Here is a 2240-nt window from a genome sequence, read left to right as displayed (position 1 = left end):
TCTAAACCTTTCTTTTACCGACTCTTTCATTCCGTCCCTCTCCGTCTGATTTTCACTACCCGTCTTCCCGCATTGCTCTCTGACTGAATTCCTCTCAATCTGATACATACTGTCTCGCTGATCGTTCTCTCTCCCACTAACCCAGAGAGGGATGGTGTTTGAAGAGGCTGGAGGCGACGATAAGACAGAGAGAACTTGGGAACTGGGAGGAAGGCGAAAATGAGTGACAGTTAGAGAGGTGGAAAGTAGACAGAGACATTAGGAGAGTAGAGAGACAAGATGGCGGACAGAGAAAAGCGTAGAGGCGGGCGGGAGAAACCGGGATGGGGCGTTTGAGAGATGGCTTGGGAGGAATGGAGCGGAAAAATAGACGGGGTGAAGAGAGAGTAAAAGTGAGAGCGGGAGAGAATGAGGGAGTGTGCAGAAAGAGCGGGAAAGAAGTGAGGAGAAAGAAAGTGGGAGGTGAAACTGGAAATGAGTGAAAGGGAGGGTGTGAGGGGGCAAGATGGTGAGCGAATGATTGTGAAGGAGAGAGATGGATTCCGCTGGATGGAGATGGGAAAACGGGGTTGGAAGATAAATTCTGCCAACGGCCATTTCGGCGAAGCCAGACGTGAAAGCAAGGACAGAATGATTAAACCCAATTCCTGAGCTCAGCGCCGGGTCCACTCTCCTTCGCTGTGGACCCGGATATGGAACTGAGTCTGTCTCTCTCCAGCTCAGCTTCTTCAACACGAAGACAAACAAGAATATCGGTCACTCTGCTACTTGGCAATTTTTAATGAAAATCTTTTAATGATTTCAAACTGACGTGATCGATTAACTCAATGTGATGTGCCTGGTCTCACTGACCCATGAGTTCAGAGAAACATTGTAATGTGTCTCTGTAAACCCCTGTCGGATAATATTCGACAAGGAAGCACTACCCCCTTTCTGTTACCACAGCAACCGGCTGCTTGAATGCTGAAACATTGAACTTAAATAAGAAAATTCCAGATGGATTGATTAATGAGTAAATGTCATTAATTGATTAATTTCGATAAAGTGATATTTCAGCACATTCTTCAGTTGCTGTCTGAACTTACTCTGGGTGACGGCATAAATCGCAGTGTTTGTGCAGCAACTGAGGAGCTGCAGCATGAAGCCCAGTTCCTGCACAAACGGATCGAGATACACAGACTGATACCCAAACTCATGCATCCGTCTCCATATAGAATATACCATTAAGATTGACCATAACAGGATGAAATTGGCCGAGATCACAAACAGTAAAATGATGGATTTTTTTCCGGTTTCTCATTTCTGTATCAGACTGAGCATCCCCATTGGTGTGAGCGCGGAGTCTCCTGCGGGCTCTGCTGGTCAACAAAATGTGTCTGACGGTGAAAACATTTAACAGCAGAATCAGGAGAAATGGGACACACGGGGTTAGAATGTGGTGGAGGAACTCGACTGTAACCCAGACACGTGAGGTATAAACAGCGAGTGTTAGCTCACAAAACCAGGGATTGTTCCCTAGCCAATACCGAGCTCTGAGCATAAAATACCAGAAAATGTTCTTTAAACAGATCAGTATAGTCACTGTACTCAGAACCACAGCCGCCGTTTTCTTACTGCAATATTTACTTTTCAGCTTCTGGCAGCATATGGCCACAAACCGATCAAAGGTGAAAGTGACAGTGAACCAAACAGAACAGTCAGTGGCTGCATAAAGTAGGACAGCATTGATATTACACACGGGGATGGACAGCAGGAAATAAAAGTGTTGCCGATAAACAATGGGAATGTGTCTCAATACCAGATCGAGGATAATGACCAGTAAATCCGCTAGTGCCATGGCGGCCAGGTAACGTCTGACACATGAAGACAATCCACAATCTTTATACAGCAGGATGTAGATCGTCAATACGTTAACTGTGATGAAGGAAAACAAACATATTATACATGAGAATAACAAACAAAAATGTGTCATAAAACACAAAAAACCTCCCTTCCCTAAACACGCAGAGACGCATCGAAAATAACAGTTAAGCCACCGCACTTGACTGCTTATATTCAAAACAGCAGAACTAACACCTGATGGAGAGAGCAAAATGATTCCAAGATCAACAGATCTGACGGAAATTCTGCAGTCCTATCACATCCAGTCAGAAGTGGCGATGGACGATTTAACAAAACTTTAAAAGAGAGGTTTCCATAAATATTCCCATCCTAAATAATGGAAAAGCCCTGGGCAACAG

The 2240-nt window shown here is 44.7% G+C and overlaps 1 protein-coding gene across 1 annotated transcript; it reads right to left on the bottom strand.

The window, feature by feature from the left end:
* Positions 1-1192: 1192 nt before the first annotated feature.
* Positions 1193-1972, bottom strand: LOC148136751 (uncharacterized). Its single transcript, XM_087983362.1, has one exon. The coding sequence runs from the start codon at positions 1970-1972 to the stop codon at positions 1193-1195; it is 780 nt and encodes a 259-aa protein (XP_087839488.1).
* Between the last annotated feature and the right edge of the window lie 268 nt (positions 1973-2240).

This window comes from Chiloscyllium plagiosum, unplaced genomic scaffold (genome assembly GCF_037043375.1).
Source record: "Chiloscyllium plagiosum isolate Xiang-an unplaced genomic scaffold, Cpla_swu_hap1 HiC_scaffold_45, whole genome shotgun sequence".
Lineage (NCBI taxonomy): Eukaryota > Metazoa > Chordata > Chondrichthyes > Orectolobiformes > Hemiscylliidae > Chiloscyllium > Chiloscyllium plagiosum.
This window is presented reverse-complemented; position numbering and strand designations above follow the sequence as displayed.